This window comes from Arabidopsis lyrata (genome assembly GCF_000004255.2).
Source record: "Arabidopsis lyrata subsp. lyrata unplaced genomic scaffold ARALYscaffold_8, whole genome shotgun sequence".
Classification (NCBI taxonomy): domain Eukaryota; kingdom Viridiplantae; phylum Streptophyta; class Magnoliopsida; order Brassicales; family Brassicaceae; genus Arabidopsis; species Arabidopsis lyrata.
This window is the reverse complement of record NW_003302548.1, coordinates 2,147,221-2,162,617: the sequence shown is the minus strand read 5'-3', so window position 1 is coordinate 2,162,617 and position 15,397 is coordinate 2,147,221. Positions and strand designations below refer to the sequence as shown.

General features: G+C 37.6%; 2 protein-coding genes and 1 pseudogene across 3 annotated transcripts; 2 read left to right on the top strand and 1 right to left on the bottom strand.

Moving 5' to 3' along the window:
• Positions 1 to 15,397, bottom strand: part of LOC9299580 — a 75,305-nt pseudogene that overhangs the window by 53,577 nt on the left and 6,331 nt on the right.
• Positions 5,388 to 11,506, top strand: LOC9299577 (probable WRKY transcription factor 16). 2 transcript variants are annotated; one of them, XM_021012459.1, is made up of 6 exons: positions 5,388 to 5,949; positions 7,366 to 8,554; positions 8,650 to 8,949; positions 9,034 to 10,164; positions 10,252 to 10,789; positions 10,871 to 11,506. In XM_021012459.1, exons 1-6 carry the CDS (start codon positions 5,597 to 5,599, stop codon positions 11,164 to 11,166), a joined length of 3,807 nt encoding a protein of 1,268 aa, XP_020868118.1. In that variant the 5' UTR covers positions 5,388 to 5,596; the 3' UTR covers positions 11,167 to 11,506. The 2 variants fall into 2 exon arrangements, with proteins under 2 accessions (XP_020868118.1, XP_020868110.1); XM_021012451.1 differs by having other exon boundaries at positions 10,252 to 11,506.
• On the top strand, positions 11,119 to 13,528 carry LOC110224875 (protein SUPPRESSOR OF npr1-1, CONSTITUTIVE 1-like). The gene is made up of 3 exons (XM_021012498.1): positions 11,119 to 11,306; positions 11,525 to 12,784; positions 12,914 to 13,528. The coding sequence occupies exons 1-3, from the start codon at positions 11,214 to 11,216 to the stop codon at positions 12,920 to 12,922; spliced, it is 1,362 nt and encodes a 453-aa protein (XP_020868157.1). The 5' UTR covers positions 11,119 to 11,213; the 3' UTR covers positions 12,923 to 13,528.

The following is a 15,397-nucleotide window of genomic DNA, read 5'->3' as shown; positions in this document are numbered from 1 at the left end:
AAAAAAAATGGTTTGATATATATTACGTAATAACAAATATCACTTAAGAAATCACATGAAGAATAAAAACATTATTGACGACATCTCATGATCTTTTATCTCTAAAAGAGTTTCTTTCTTATTCATATTCTATGAAGTGACTTCTTTAAAAGTTTTGACGTTAGTTATCAATTTTTTATCTAAGTGTACATATTATTTATGATTAAATGTTGATATGAACATAACAACACTGCATATAAATAGATTTAGCGTGTTTCATGAACATTATTTAGTGTAAATGTACATCTATGATACCATGTTGATAGATTTAGTGAGCTTGTTTTACTTATCGAAGCAATTACAACGTGACATAAGAGAATTTTCAACTAAGTCATTAATGTGTCTATCTTATCTCACTTTCAATGATTACATGACCAAACGGTTAAGCCCGACTTTGAATCTAATAATCTGTTTAATAATGTATGTCATATATTTTTCTAAGAACATGTTTGTTTCATACAATGAATGAGATCTCAAAGATTTTACTTTAGTCATGTGCATTATCTTTCTAACTTTCTTAAATTTATATTCACACACTTTTAACTACATTATTTCGTTATTTTTTATGATGCACTCGTTGCCTCTCGACATTTACTTTCTTTTCACTTTCTATTGACTCACATATAATATATATTGGATTGTGCATTGATTTTCAAGACATATCATAACTATCTTCTCCTTAATTACTATCTTCCAATATTTAATTTTTTGGATTAAAAACATTTGATTCAATTGATGAAATGTCAAACTTGTTTTTCTTTTTGATCATTTTATGAAGTTGTAGTTCCACTTAAGAATATGCTACACAAATTAGATATCACTCTTTTTAACGGCTTACATATTATTTTTGTATATTTTATTGTAGAACTCATGAATATTGTGATCATTGATTTTTTTTAAAGATGGATGATAATGTTTTAAACTTTTCAACCTTTTTTTTATAATTTCACAAGATAAAGTGTGACTCTTACAATATCTTCATCTTAAATTTTAAATTTAAGTTGAGTTTAGCAATCTTTTATTTTTCTTTAAGTAAAAATTTAATAATAAATAAAAATATGTAGTATATTATTCTAAGAAACTAATGTTTCACTTTAATAGTTTAAAAATTTACATATCTAATTACATAAATTTAGTTTTAATTTACCATCCATTTAAAATTTACTTTCATTCTAAAACTCATTAAGACATTTTTTTTTTTTTGTCAACCACACATTAATTATTAAAAAACTCCTTGATTGGTTACCCAAATAGGAGGGGTAGTGCTTACAAAAGTAACTTCAGTAAATAAAGACGAGAAAAACGTGCCAAGCAGTCCGCCTTAACATTACATAAACGAGAGATAAGGGAAACGAGAAAAAGGGAAAGGAGACACGGAGCAGTCCAAATTCGTCTAGCTGATTGGAGAAGGCTGGCCATTCTTCAGGTGATTGTACCATCGAGACTAACTTTGAGCAATCTGTTTCAAACGCCTGACAATCGATCCTTCTTGAAGAAAGGATATTCTTCATGGCCCAAATTAAAGCTTCCATCTCCGAGTGAAGGGGGGAGGGACACCTCCGGAGGCACTTTGCACCTAGCAATATCGTTTGATCATTTCCTTGAAAACACCACCAACCTATACCCATAGTTGGATCCGAAGATTTCCAAGAGCCGTCAATCCGACATCTTAAAGATTGGTTTGGGCTTTCCAATATTTCCGTAATTATTGTAGTTTCGATCGGTTCCAACTGAGCATCTTCCCACATTGATTTCTCACTCAAACCGTGATTTAAAATATCTGTGGGTTTAGATTGTATTCATTTAAAAACCTTTTTATTCCTATCTTTCCATATAAACCATAATATCCAAGCAAAACAGTTGGTTCTTTCTCCCCCATCTGGAGGAGGTGGTAACCTCCAATAAAGATAATCTAGATTTAAAATTTTCGAGCTTAGAGGAAAATTACATGAACCCATAGGTATTGTGGATAATTCCCATATTTTTTTTGAATGAAGACATTCAAATAAAGCATGATTTATTATTTCCTCTGCCATCTCACACCTTTTACAGATAATATCACAACGAATCCATCGATGTGCTAATTTTGAAATAAGTGCCAAGGATCCCGAAGAAATTTGCCATAAGAAGTGTTTCAATTTTGGTGGAGCTTTGATTCTCCAAGCTTATGCTTGTAATTTTCTTAAATTTGGGCCCCATTTGATCGTTTCTGTCAACCCTCGAGCAAGTCGATATCCGGACTTTACAGTATATTTTCCGGATTTTTTATAATGCCAAATAAGTCTTTTTGGTTTATAAACTTGACTAATAGTTAGTCCACTAATAATTTGAATATCCACCGGATCCAAAAATTCTTGTAAAATTGGAAGGTGCCATTCTTTAGAAACCGGATTAATTACATGGTTAACCATTAGGCTTGGAAGTAACAAATTCTCTCTTCCATTTGCGGGTCGTGGATTAACATCGGGAATCCAAGGATCATGCCATACCGATATGTTAAAACCCGAACCTATGGACCATCTTACACCCATTTCAACAAGTCTTTTAGTCGAAAAAATACTCATTAAGACATTTAAATTTTAAAATATAATATTTTTAATTTTTATCTGTTAAAAGTTGAATTATATTATTATTACTAATAAAATTTTCATTGTATTATTTTAAATATTTTAACATCTCATTTATTTACATAATTCTTTTTTTATTTATTTAAAATTTATATTAATTCTAAGTAACATAAATATGTACTAAATAAACGTTTTAAATTTATTTCAATGTAAATAAATAATATTGCTTAGGTGGATGCTTTGGTGGACACTTTAGATAGAGAGAAAATTTACTTATTATATATATAGATTTTTACAATTATTTATCGATTTACTTATCATATAAAATTAATTAAAATATTATTTTATGAATACAAAAACTTTAGTTGCATGGAAACGGAAACGGAAATGCGGAAACGAAACGTTTCGGAAACGGGAAACGGTTTTTTTCTAAAGTTAGAGAATGGAAACGTTTTGGAAACATATATACACACACATATATATAACACCAAACATAAAAGAATTAAAAAAAAAAATATGTTTTAAACAACACAAATCCAAAACATAAAATATTAAATAGTTTAACTAAAATTCCAAAAAATTAAGATCCAAAGGCTCAAGTTCAAATATTTAGACCAACATTTTCATTCTCATTTTCATTAGTTCCATCAAAGATTATATAAAACTGCCTCCAAATCTGGTTTGTGGAGAAAAAGATCTTAAAACTCGAGTCTCCCAAAATTATTTATATGTATTATAAATCTTAATATTTTCATGATATTTATTTATTAAATTTTCAAAGTAAAAAAAAAATATTTGTCATGTTTTCAAAACGGAAACGTGAGTTTCCATCGTGTTTCCAAACATAGATTTTTAAGAAACGCGTTTCCGTGACATTTTTTTGTGTTTCCGAGAGTTTCCATTTCCGAAACGTTTCGGAAACGGGAAACGGACCTCGGAGAAAGTTTCCATGCAACATAGGCAAAAACCTGCACTATTGACCTAGTAAAAATAAATAAAGATATGAGAATCGTGATGTCTAGTAGAAAAGGAGTAGGTTTGAGTTAAATTTAAAAATTAGTTTTTTTGCTATATATATATATATATATATATTTTTTAACATAATTTAGATCAACTAGATCCATTGCACATAGTCTGATAGGTTGAGCAAGAAAATATCTCTCTGCGTTCCTCTCGACATTCAGCCGCCGCCGAGAAAAAAATTTTAGATCCGAGGCTAGATCGCGTTGGCTTCCATAGCAACGGATCTGGCCTCCCTCTGCTCTGTTTTAGTTTTGTTTTGTTCTCTTTTTCGTTTCGTTGGGTTTGTATTTAGAGGTTCGTAAAGGCAAGTTGAGTTCTTGGTTGCTGTGGTTCGATTTCGGCGGAGCTTTTAGCCGGTGGAAGGGGTGAGTGGTGTTTTGGATTGGTGGTTTCTTCTCCTTGTTGTGGCATGGCCTTCGATTTTGGTCTCTTCTCAAATCATGATTTTTCGAGAAGGAAATCGGTTCTTGTGGAGGAGATAGCGTCGGGTTTCGAGGTGATGTTTAAGGAGAGGCATGGTTCTCGGATCTGTTAGTGGTGGCGGAGGTTTTGTGTCTCGGTAGTGGAGGTCTCTTCGTTGTGGGGTTTCTCTCCGGTGGTTTTTGGGTGGTGGCTAAGCTTCTCCGGTTTTTGGCTGCTGGTGGTCAGTTTTCTCTTTGTCTTTGTTTATTTTGGTTTGTTTGCATTGATTTCGTCCTGCGTTTGGTGATTTTTCTAGTTTGTTGCGAGTGTATTCTGGGGTCTTGCGGTTACGGTTGTAGCGGCGTTGTTTGGGTATATGTTTTAGCGAAACGTTTGGTTCCGGATCTGTAGGATCTACGGTGCTGCTCTGTGAATTATGCCATTGCTTTACTGGATCTGTTCCTTATTCATTGTCGCTTTTGTGCTTACTGTCTCCAAGCCGTTTATGTTGAGTGGTGTCTAGGCTTTAGTCAGGTTCAGTCCAGCCTTTGCTCATCTTTCCGTTTCCGGTCTCCTCGTCTCAACCTATGAATCACTTTGGGTTTGTTTCCTTGCTAAGAAGAAGTTCAGTTTTGTTTGGTTGGATCAATAGACCTCTAAGTTTTCAGTTCTTTCTTCTCCCTGATGTTGTTCGTTGCGGTTGTTAGCTGGCTCGGTTTTCGAGTGGTTGGGCCTTTCTCCTTGTCTTTGCTTTCCTGATCTGATGTGATAGGATCGCCTTTTGAAGGTTTCTAGTTAGACGCTAGTGGACGCAGCAGTCGTCAGCAGTCGTATTCGGAAGTGTGCTCGAGGTTCCCTTAACTCTTTTGTCTCGCTTGCCGGGTTATGAAGTCTTGGTTCTTGGTTTCGAGAGATCAGCTCTCATCGTGATAGGAGGAGGTAGATGTTATTTTCGGGTTGGCCGCGGGCATCCTTGGTAAGTCTCAATCGCAGGTGCTTCAGAAGTTTTGGGTTACTTGTTTTCTTGGGTCTATTGTTTCTTTTAAGGTTTATGCCTTCGGCTTTTTTCTTAGTTTTTGGTTTCGACCTCTTGCGTTTGTGGTTTGAAATCTTTTGCTTTTCTATGTTTAGTTTCCCTTCGTTAGAGCCTAGTTTCCGGGGAATCTCGTCTTCCGCCGGCTTTGTCTCCGGGACTTTCATGTTGTCCGCCGGCTTTAGTTTCCCTCTTTTGGGCTTTGTATTTCACCTTGGTTCCATTACAAGATCAATAATAAAATTCTAGATGACAAAAAAAAAAAAATCAACTAGATCCAATCAAACCAATGCCAGTTTTTTGGCTATTTAAAAAAAAATAAATAAATGATAGTTGAGATTTTTTTTTCCAAGGAGATCGAGTCGTATTCGTATGAGATCAACTTTGGATCGTTGACAATGGAGTGCGGGAAGCCAACTTTGGGAGAACCAAGAAGAAACACATTCATAAATTACAGATGCGACCGTGATATACCCTAAGAAGCAGAATAATTCCACCAAATTGAAGGCTTCTTCTATAGAAGCACGAAATCATGATCGTCTACATCAGCTGCGTAGATGAGGTACGGTACTCCTTCGTCAGCCACCTCTCCGAATCTCTCTGCGAAAAAGGCATAAATGATGTGTTCGTCGATAGCGCCGACAACCTTTCGGAGGAGGCCCAGGCAAAAGTCGAGAGAGCTAGGGTTTCTGTGATGGTTCTACCCGGGAACCGCAAGCTCACCACGGCGTCGGCATGCCTTGGCAAGCTCGGGAAGATCATCAGGTGCCAGAGGAACGACGACCAGGTGGTGGTTCCAGTGCTCTATGGCGTCAGAAAAGTAAATGTCGAATGGCTTAGCGAGCTGAAGAAGATCACAGGCTTATCACATTTCCACCAGTCCAGGTATTCTAGTTATTTTGATATCTTCGTCTACTCAGCTATTGATTCGCTCTGTCTTGGAAGAACTCTCGTTTGTTGAAGAATATAGATATGATAAACATAGTATAAAACTTAAAATGAATAGCTTCTCAATTAAGAGTCTTTTTTTTTTCAATCAATTTTTACTTCTCAATTAAGAGTCTAGGTGTAGAGAAACACACAAATTTTGAAAAGTTTTCTCTGATTTCTTCTCAAGCTCCTAGAGCTGTATTTATACAATAGGATTTCATCTCATGAACAATCATATGTTCAAGAAAATAATCTTTCATGCACATAATATCTCTCGGAGGGCCTTATCTCCACTTGTTTTTTTCCAGTTCAATCATTCCTGCTGACATCTTGTGAACCTTTTGATGAATTCTGACTCCCTCAGGCTGTAATTTAGAGCTATGATTCCAATTCCTTAGGATTAGACTCACTTTGTTGACAAAATGAAGAATTCAATTTCGTTCTCTGTTCCAAGAACACTCTTTTGTTGAATAACAAAGAAATGAAATATATAGTATACAACTTAAAGGTAAATGGCTCGAGGGATTAATGAGTTCAGATGTTGAACGAAAATCCTATATCTCGCCTAAAACATTCCGGAAATCCACGAAAATTAAGTTGTTGAAACGTGTACGAACCAGATCTTTGATCCCTCTCACAAAACCTCTGTTTCTCCCTTTCTTCTTGCTTTGTTTTACAACAACGAAAAATCTTACACATTTTTTAGCTCGCGATATGGATAACTTCACCTCGAGAACATCAAACCGACAAGGTGCGCCGGCACAAGATCCTAGGACGATTCTCCGCATTTCTCGCCTACTATCTTGCTATCTCAGCCCTTATTTTTATCCGATCACAACCTGCAGAGCACAAAATCAATCTTCTTGTGAATGTGATGCTTTATAAAACCATCTGCCGCTTTGGATTCTTTGATGTTTTCCTTATAACTTGAAACCTTCTGCCTCACTTAATGTTTCTTCTGATTTCTTAAGTCTTGAAAACCTTATACTTGGTTCAATGTTTCGTCCACACTCAATGGGATAGAAGGGTGACTGAAGGCACTAAGAAACTACACATAAGATAAACCTTGACGTATCCCGGCACTAAGAAACTACACTTAAAATAAATCTTGACGTATCCAATAATAGGAAGCAGTATTTGGTGTAGTAGATTTCACAGGAAAAAGAAAAATTGAGGGATTTGATATTTGTCATTTGAATCTTTAAGCAATTCTAAAACTTAACAAGACTGTAAAACAATAGAAAGTAGATAGATAAACATTTTATTCTATTGTTTGGAGATAGTCCTTTGCAAAACCTTTTGGTAGGCGAGTGTAATGTTCCTATTCCTATATATACATTTCTTTTTTACTTGAGAGCAAATATGCCCCAGGAAGGAATGCTCCGACTCCGAACTTGTTGAAGAGATCGCTAGAGATGTGTATGAGAAGCTATACCATATTGGACGAATTGGAATCTACTCGAAGCTGCTGCAGATAGAAAACATGGTTAACAAACAACCGTTGGGTATCCGCTGTGTTGGAATCTGGGGTATGCCAGGCATAGGGAAGACGACACTTGCTAAAGCGTTTTTTGACCAAAAGTCTGGAAAATTTGATGCTTCTTGTTTTATCGAAGACTTTGACAAAGTTATTCATGAGAAGGGTCTTTATCGTTTATTGGGGAAACAATTTTTGAAAGAAAAGCCTCCTGATGGTGTTACCACTACAAAACTGAGCATGCTTAGATATAAATTAAAGAATAAGAGAGTCCTTGTTGTTCTTGATGATGTGTGCAATCCTCTGGCTGCAGAGTCTTTTCTTGGAGGGTTTGATTGGTTTGGTCCCGAAAGCCTAATCATCATAACCTCTAGAGATAAACAGGTGTTTCGCCTCTGTCAAGTCGATCAAATATACGAGGTTCAGGGTTTAAATGAGAAAGAGTCTCTTAAACTCATTTCGTTGTATGTATTTAGAAACGACAAGGAAGAGCGGAATCTCCCAGAGCTGTCAATGAAAGTGATAAAATATGCTAGTGGACATCCGTTAGCTCTCAATATTTATGGCAGAGAGCTAAAAGGTAAGAAAAATCTATCAGAAATGGAGACTGCATTGCTCAGACTCAAGCAACGTCCTCCCGTCCAGATTTTTGATGCATTCAAGAGCAGCTATGAGAAAAAACTATCAGAAATGGAGACTGCATTGCTCAGACTCAAGCCACGTCTTCCCTTCCAGATTTTTGATGCATTCAAGAGCAGCTATGATACACTCAATGACAGCGAAAAGAACATTTTTCTAGACATTGCTTGTTTCTTCAGAGGAGAAAATGTGGACTACGTAATGCAACTGCTAGAAGGTTGTGACTTTTTTCCGCATGTTGGAGTGGATGTGCTTGTTGACAAGGGCCTGGTGACTTTTTCAGAAAACATTTTGCAAATGCATAATCTGATCCAGGATGTTGGCCAAGAAATAATTAATGGAGAAACAATTTATATTGAGAGGCGCCGTAGACTGTGGGAACCTTGGAGCATCAAGTACTTATTAGAAGATAATGAACACAAAAGAACTTTAAAACGTGCTCAGGTCTGTTATATTTCCGTAGTTTAATATTTAATAAACTTTTTGAATATGAGCCAACGTCCTGAATCCTGATATATCGACTTCCCATATTCTTTCAGGGCACCGAGGACGTCGAAGGCATCTTTCTGGACACAACAGACATAAGTTTTGATATTAAGCCTGCTGCCTTTGATAATATGCTGAACCTTAGATTGCTCAAGATTTTCTGTTCCAATCCTGAAATCAATCATGTAATCAATTTCCCCAAAGGCTCTCTGCATTCTCTTCCTAATGAGCTAAGACTCCTTCATTGGGACAACTATCCTCTGCAATCTTTGCCTCAAAAGTTTGATCCTAGGCACCTCGTTGAAATCAACATGCCGTACAGTCAACTTCAGAAACTTTGGGGTGGAACCAAGGTAAGCGAACTCTTATACATGTATTTCACCCTTACCAATACTTACAGATTTTTTTTTAATTCCTTTTGCCTTTTATTTTCTCAGAACCTGGAGATGTTGAGGACGATTAGGCTTTGTCATTCCCAGGAACTAGTTGATGTTGACGATCTTTCAAAAGCTCAAAATCTTGAGGTAATTGATCTCCAAGGTTGTACAAGACTGCAGAGTTTCCCAGACACATGTCAATTGCTACATCTACGAGTAGTAAATCTCTCAGGTTGCTTAGAGATCAAAAGCGTCCCGGATTTTCCACCAAATATTGTGACACTACGTCTAAAGGGGACTGGCATAATAAAACTACCAATTGCCAAGCGGAATGGTGGAGAGCTTGTTAGTCTTTCCGAATTCCAAGGTCTTTCAGATGACTTGAAACTTGAGCGTTTGAAAAGTCTGCAGGAATCTAGCTTATCTTGTCAAGATCTTGGTAAGCTTATCTGCTTGGATCTGAAAGATTGTTTTCTTTTGCGAAGTCTGCCAAACATGGCTAACTTAGAACTTCTCAAAGTTCTTGATCTCTCTGGTTGCTCAAGGCTCAATACTATTCAGAGTTTCCCTCGTAACCTGAAAGAGTTATATCTTGTCGGCACTGCAGTAAGACAAGTGGCACAACTTCCTCAAAGTCTAGAACTTTTGAATGCACATGGATCTCGTTTGAGAAGTCTGCCAAACATGGCTAATTTAGAACTTCTCAAAGTTCTTGATCTCTCTGGTTGCTCAAGGCTCGCTACTATTCAGAGTTTCCCTCGTAACCTGAAAGAGTTATATCTTGCCGGCACTGCAGTAAGACAAGTGCCACAACTTCCTCAAAGTCTAGAATTCATGAATGCGCATGGTTCTCGTTTGCGAAGTCTGTCAAACATGGCTAATTTAGAACTTCTCAAAGTTCTTGATCTCTCTGGTTGCTCAAGGCTAGATACTATTAAGGGTTTACCACGGAATCTAAAAGAGTTAGATATTGCTGGCACATCGGTAAGAGGATTGCCACAACTTCCTCAAAGTCTAGAACTCTTGAATTCACATGGCTGTGTATCTCTGACATCCATTCGTTTGGACTTCGAGAAGCTTCCTATGCATTACAATTTCAGTAATTGTTTTGATCTATCTCCACAAGTGGTCAACAATTTTTTAGTGAAAGCGTTGAATAATTTCAAATACATACCAAGAGACCATCAACAAGTAATACTCTCTATGTCTCTCTCTCTCGTCTATACCCAGCAACACCTTTCTCTATCATACATGACTTACTTTGCGTTATTGCAACAGGAACTCAATAGAGCTCTGGCTTTCAGCTTCTGTGCGCCCTCGCATGCGATTCAGAATTCCACACTTGATCTGCAACAAGGATCTTCTGTAATGGCACGACTGAATCCTTCTTGGAGGAACACGCTTGTGGGCTTTGCTATGCTGGTGGAAGTTGCATTTTCTGAGGATTTCTATGATGCTAATGGTTTTGGCATTAGATGTGTTTGCAGATGGAAAAACAAGGAAGGCCACTCTCATAAGATAGAAAGAAATTTGCATTGTTGGGCTCCAGGAAAAGCTGTTCCAAAACTTCTAAATGATCATATGTTTGTCTTCTTTGATGTCAACATGCGTCCAAGTACTGCTGATGGAAATGACCCCGATATATGCGCTGATTTTGTAGTGTTTGAATTCTTTCCTGTCGACAAGCAGACAAAGCTTCTATATGATAGTTGCAAAGTGACAAAATGTGGAGTCCGTGTATTAACTGCTACAACTCGTGATACCAGCCTTGAGAATGTTTTACCAGTTTTGTCCTCTGATCCAATGGAGTTTTCTGGTAATGAAGTTGAAGAAGTACCGAGAGTCAGTTATGATGGTTTACAGGAGATGTATAAAGCTTTATTTCTTTACATAGCAGGTTTGTTCAATGACGAGGATGCTCGTTTGGTGGCACGACTTATTGCTAAAATTATTGACATGGACGTTAGTTATGGGCTCAAGGTCTTAGCCGATAGGTCTCTCATTCGTGTATCCTCCAACGGGGAAATAGTGATGCATTGTTTGCTACGAAAAATGGGTAAAGAAATCCTCTCTAGTGAATCCATGCTGCCTGGTAGCTTGAAAGATTTAGCACGAGACTTTGAAAATGTCTCTGTGGCTTCTACACAAACTTGGAGATCAAAGAAGTCAAGGTTGGCTTACCTTGTGGCCTAGATTATCTGCCACCTAAACTCAGATTACTGCATTGGGACGCATTCCCAATGAGATGCATGCCTTCTAACTTCCATGGAGAAAGTCTCGTTGACCTCATAATGGAGGCTAGCAAGCTTGAGACGCTGTGGAGTGGACTCAAGGTACGTGCTGAGTTTAAATCTTACCACCAAAATTGAAAATGTTGGTGATGCATCATATTCTCTTCTTTTCGTCTTTCCATTGCTAATAATCATCAAAGGGGTATTAAATTATTGGTGATATACGTATGTTGAAATCTTAATAAACATAAGACCAGTGTGATTTAGCAGAAGTTTGGAAACTAATATGATTGTTGGCTATACCTTTCGTTTTTGTTTAGCTGCTTAATAGTCTCAAGGTTATGAGTCTACGATGCTCCTTAGACCTGAGGGAAATCCCAGATCTTTCGTTGGCCACTAATCTTGAGAGATTGGATCTTGGCCATTGCTCGAGTTTGAAGATGCTTCCTTCCTCTATTGGGCATCTCCATAAGTTGAAGGACTTGGACATGGAATTTTGCACATATCTCGAGGCTCTTCCAACCGGAATAAATTTGAAATCTCTCTATTACCTCAACCTCAATGGATGCTCACAGTTGAGAAGTTTCCCTCAAATTTCAACAAATATTTCAGATCTCTATCTTGATGGAACTGCCATAGAGGAAGTTCCTACGTGGATCGAGAATATCTCTAGTCTCTCTTACCTATCGATGAATGGTTGCAAGAAGTTGAAAAAGATCTCCCCAAACATCTCTAAACTGAAACTTCTTGCAGAGGTAGACTTTTCAGAATGCACGGCACTGACTGAAGATAGTTGGCCGAACCATCCTGGTGGGATCTTCACGTCCATCATGAGAGTAGACATGTCTGGTAACAGTTTCAAGAGTCTTCCAGACACATGGACTTCCATTCAACCAAAAGACCTTATCTTCAATAATTGCAGAAATCTTGCGTCACTGCCAGAGCTTCCTGCGTCGCTCTCCATGCTAATGGCTAATAATTGTGGATCACTTGAGAATTTAAATGGCTCCTTTGACTACCCACAGATGGCTCTCCAATTTATTAACTGTTTCAGTCTAAATCATCAAGCGAGAGAACTCATCCTACAGTCAGATTGCGCGTATGCTATCTTACCGGGTGGTGAACTTCCTGCACATTTCACTCATCGAGCTTATGGGAGTGTCCTAACCATTTATCTTTTCAAAAAGTTCCCAACTTTTAAGGCTTGCATCGTGGTTGAATCAAGATCTGGTTCGTTTACCTTTGGGGTACTTTGGGCCTTCAAAGGTGGAAGCAATAATATATATTTTAGTTGTTTGACCAACACTCCCTCTACGGAGAATCATCTCATCGTATTCAATTGCGAGTTTTCTCCGGATGAAGTCAATGATTCCCCAGCTGAGCTGAGCTATAACGATGTGCAGTTTGAGTTTGTTTGCCTTGACCATAGGAAAGAAAAGATAAAGATAAAGGAATGTGGTATACAACTCTTTGAGGGCTCTTCATTTGCTGACGATAGTGGTAAAAGATCTGAAACTGAATATGGCAACGACTCTGGATTGACAAATGTAGAGGATACTGCAAGCAGCAAGAGAATGCGTGTAAGAATTAATGAGTTATCAAACATTTACTGTCTCTTTTTTATTGCTTTTCCAAGGTCAACCTCAACCCCAAACTATTTAATGAAACAGATCAGTCGATCTAATTGTTTTTTTTCTTTCACTCTGCAGATCACATAAAACAGCTCAAGAACCTTCTGTTTATTCTGAAAGTCAAAGATTGGAGATAGGTTCGATTACGCGATGCTTTGAATTTGAAGCCAAACGTTGACAGCTAAACTACAATAGCTGTCTCTTAATGTTACCCTTTCTCAGCTGTTTTTTGCCGGAGAAGTTTCTAGTTTGGTCCCGCTATAGCAGGACAACAAGGTAGAGAGACCAAACAGAAAATGGTTATGATATATTATGTGTGTTGATAAAAGTGGTGGGAAATTGAAAATGGTGGAATCTGAATCTTGGAGTCTTGAATACGCTGAAGCGTGTGGAGGCTTGAACTAAAATAAATGATGATTGGAGAAATCACTTTTTTTGTTTCTTATCTACAGAACAAATCATGATGACTTTCAAAGGTGAATCACATAAGGAAATTATGGTAATGAGGCTGGAACTCAGATGAGAAACTGTCATAGATCTAAGTGCTGTTATTAAATGTTTTCTATCTGCTTAGACAAGACATAATAAAAAATATTATTGCCGGTTTGGCCTTTGTCTGATTGGGATTGTGAACTTTCTTCAGTGTTTGTGACTTTGTTCTGTTTTCGTTTATTATTAAAATGCTCGCTCGAATCTCATAGCAGTAACTCATGGAATCTATTAAAATTTAATGTAGTAACTTATATCTGGTTTGACTTTGAAATGATTCGTATTGTGAACCTAAACAATCTGGAAAATGGTCTTGCAAAAGTAATGTTGAATGACTGACTTTCTAACTTTACTTGTAATAAACTTGGTTGTTTTATTGTTTTTATACACAGAACTTTGTTGTGTGCCTATAACTATATAAATTCATATTAAATTTGAATTTTATACATGAACAAAACAATAGTCCCAATAATTGAACCCATGACCATTTGACATACATCTGCATCATCAATAGTCCAGAGATTCAATTCCCCCGTTCAAAAGAAAATCTGAACTCTTAAATTAAATGACCAGTTAATAACTGGCAGTTATGTCCTAAGATTCCCTCTTTCTTCTTATTTTTTGCAAAAAAGATCAAAACTTCTGTGCACTTAACACATCTCCGCACAAGTTTGAGTTCCAATTTTTACACCCAACTCATTGGAGAAAATTCTAAGAATAGAGCATGCTTGAAGTTATCCGATCTTGTTCAAAACGTTGATAGGCTCGTCTAGTTCTCAAAAACAAGACAACACTTGAAGCTAGTCCAATCACCGACAAGCATCCCCACCACACAAACGTTAGGAGGTAACAGTCTCGTCCCATACATATAACCGACTCTGTCTTTGAGCCAGCCACGCTATGGGATTCATAGACCAAAGCAGCTAAGAACCCATAGACCAATGATCCTATCGGTATGTTTGTGATGAGGATGTTGTGGTTAACCCCGACACTGTTGGGTCCAAAAAGCTCAGATGTTATGGAAACCGCTGCTGCAAATATGAAACCCGAGCTTAGACCGATTAGAGCTGTTCCTGCTTGTAACGCTGCCAAGCTTCCTGATGATGCCAACAAGAAAAGAGCAATTGTGGTTGGTAAAAGAGCAACGGCTAGCCACCCTGTTCTAGCAAAATAAACCTTCCTGCACAATTCACATTTCAATAACATCATAATCTTCACAATGCCAGAACCAGAGGAATACAAATGCTTGTGCGAGGACTTACGCTCTGATATAGTCTGGTGTTGCTGAAAGTAATCGACCAAAGAATGAGAAAGACGAATAAAGCGTTACAAGAGTTGTTGTCTCTGAGCTTTGTCCTAAAGATTGTGCAATCTGTCCCAGGTTGTTGCTATAAACCAGCCCAATCGTGCCGCCGCAAAAGTAGGCTATATAGTAAAGCCAGAAATCTGATCTGCATAAGAGTAAAGATAAAGGATGTTCTTCTCCAAGCATCCCAAGCTGATTTCTTGTAATAAGCTTAGTGCAACAACATCCGTCGTCATCTTCAATGAAACTCTTCTGATCAGGAGTATTGACAGCTCGCACTACATCATCGTTTAGCAACTGGTAGCCTTCAAGGCTGGCTTCACGTGTCACCATTCCTTTATGCATCTCAAGCTCATCAACATCAACAAGAATGAAACCAGAACCTTCTAGACGAAAACTGGAGTGAATATTGTGTAGATACCAATTACGAGCATAGACTAGACCAGGAAGGCATAGAGGAAGAATCAAGAGAAGTAATGATCCACCAAAGAGAAGACGAGCTGAAGTTACATCAGAAGTCTTTGAACGAAAGAGAAGCAGATAAACACCATTCAAGACCGCTAATATGTTAAGCAAGAGAAACATGAGAGAATCTCGTCGAACTCCATCTGGTGGAAGAGGTTCAAGAGGCGGTTGGCGAAGAATAGGGATGAGAGCAGCGAATGAAACAAAAAGAGGTACAAGAGCGTTTAAGAGTAGGTATAGTTCTGTAGAAACACGGATTGATTGCGTTATAAGCAAGAGTGTACAAAGCAGCACTTACGCCA